We start from the raw sequence: 2,096 nt of genomic DNA, 5'->3' as shown, positions 1-2,096 counted from the left end.
CTTTTGAAACTATACTCAACTATTCCTAGCAAATGGAAAATCAAGACAGACAAAGACAACAATGAATTTATCTTGAAGTCATTTTTGAATATGTTTAATACATTTACTTTTAACTTTTTTGTCATTTGCATTCATACGTTTTTTAATGTTGAACACAAAGGTTTAAACTTGGTTGGAGTAGGCTATAAACATAAAAACTTTCTTTTAGGTTTAACACTTTAACTGAAACATAATTGAAACACTGAGAAATGCACTCAAAGATCTCTTTTTTAACTTTTAGTACGATGGGTTTTATTTTATGGTGCATTTATTATGGATGTCATTTATTATTTTTTCGACAAATTTTGTGACAAATATTTTTTCCAAAGTTAAAAACGAGTGGGAACGATGACAAGAGACCACTCTTTGCCTGAGCTCAAACGGACCAATCCGGAGCGGGCTCACAGATCGCGCATGCGCACAAACGTCTTCTCCTCATCAAAACATCAAACACAACCACAGCAGGAGCAGCCAGGCGAGGGGAGGGCAGTGGTTATTTAAGCGTACATTTCTTCCAACAAAAGTCGACGTAAGTTCATTAAAGTATTACCTAAACATCGATAGTGGTTATCACAGAGGAAGTAACCTATGTTTGGTGTTAATGAAGCTGTTCGCGGCCTCCTGAGCAGGTCTAAAAACATGCTAACAGGCTCTGTCCAGGCAGCTCCACACCAAACACAAGTTAGCTTCCAGAGCCGCGTGACCTGTCGCCTGACTCCCTGCCGTTCACCCTGTTTGACCGGCGGGAATGTGTCGGTTTTACACAGAAAAGTGCCATTTATAACATGCTGGCGTGTATAGTTAGTTGACCCCACCTTAAGTTATGATAAAGTCACTTTATCAAAGTAACGCTAGATGTCAAAGTTTGACTTGTAGTTATAATGCAAACGTTTTGTTTCTATTTGTCAGCTGACTAAACAAAATGATAGAGTAGAAAAGTTTAATTTTTGCTTTCACGTTTTCATTGTGAAGAGCTCTTGAAGAAGTATGGCTGCTGCTGCTGCTGTTGCTGCTTCATCTACAAGAAACAGCCTGAGAGAGGACCTGACCTGTGCCATCTGCTGCGACCTGTTCAGAGATCCGGTCATGCTGCCCTGCATGCACCATTTCTGCAAGTCCTGCATCTCCAGGTACTGCAGGGGAACCCGGGGGCCTGTCGCCTGCCCACACTGCCGCAAGGAGTTCAGCCCCATGCAGTTTCAAACCAACTACCTCGTGGCAGGAGTGGTGGAGAAGGTCCGAGCCTCCTCCTCAGACGCTTACGTCAAGAAACTGGAGGCGAGTTTACTCACTGTTTGCACTTTTTGCCTCCGTTGTGTGTTTTAGCATTGTTATTCTGGCTATTAATTTATCAGGAAAGTAATATATCTTAGACAAACAATCCTGCTCTCCAAAGTAAACCAATCAATTACTGATGAGCAGCTTTTTGTCTTTACTTTTGAGTTGTCAAAGCTCACTGCAGCTGTTTTTTCCATGTGTCAGTCCACATTGCGCTTTTGTCACTTCAGCACCACCCTTGACAAATCCTGCTGCACTTGTTCAAGCCAAAGTTCATTTTCCACTCTCTTTCATAACACTGAGATAAGACAGATCAATACAATGCTCTACAGTCAGTGGGCCTCAGTCCTGGTCTTTGACGGCCACTATCCTGCATGTTTTAGTTGTTTCCCTGCTTTTCAGCCGGTCTTCAAGTTCTGCAGAAGCCTGTTAATCACTTTTATTGAAATCAGGTGTGTTGAAACTGAGAAATTTCTAAAACAGGGGTTCCCAAACGTTTGGATCCTCAAACAGCATTAGCTTCCAGCCGGGGTCCCCCTTGCAAACCCTACAAACAATGCTATAAAATATTTAATGAAACATCAACTTTTAGAATGTTTTTTAGTCACTTTTCAATAAGAATTACATTTGTTTAGCATAGGAATTTTATTAACTAACATTTATTTAAACACTAAGTAAGTAAGTACCGTATTTTTCGGACTATAAGCCGCACCCGCCATTTTTTWAAAAAAACCCTCGAACATTAACACATAAGCCGCACCGGACTATAAGCCACACCC

General features: G+C 41.1%; 1 protein-coding gene across 1 annotated transcript in view; it reads left to right on the top strand.

Moving 5' to 3' along the window:
• Nucleotides 1–467: 467 nt before the first annotated feature.
• Nucleotides 468–2,096, top strand: part of trim105 (tripartite motif containing 105) — a 10,595-nt gene continuing 8,966 nt past the window's right edge. Inside the window, exons 1-2 of the mRNA XM_014006087.1 lie at nt 468–568; nt 1,012–1,317. Coding sequence (XP_013861541.1) covers nt 1,027–1,317 — 291 coding nt within the window. The 5' untranslated portion in view covers nt 468–568; nt 1,012–1,026. The remainder of the gene's footprint in view (nt 569–1,011; nt 1,318–2,096) is intronic.

The sequence above is a fragment of the Austrofundulus limnaeus genome, unplaced genomic scaffold (genome assembly GCF_001266775.1).
Source record: "Austrofundulus limnaeus strain Quisiro unplaced genomic scaffold, Austrofundulus_limnaeus-1.0 Scaffold34, whole genome shotgun sequence".
Classification (NCBI taxonomy): Eukaryota; Metazoa; Chordata; class Actinopteri; order Cyprinodontiformes; family Rivulidae; genus Austrofundulus; species Austrofundulus limnaeus.
This window is presented reverse-complemented; position numbering and strand designations above follow the sequence as displayed.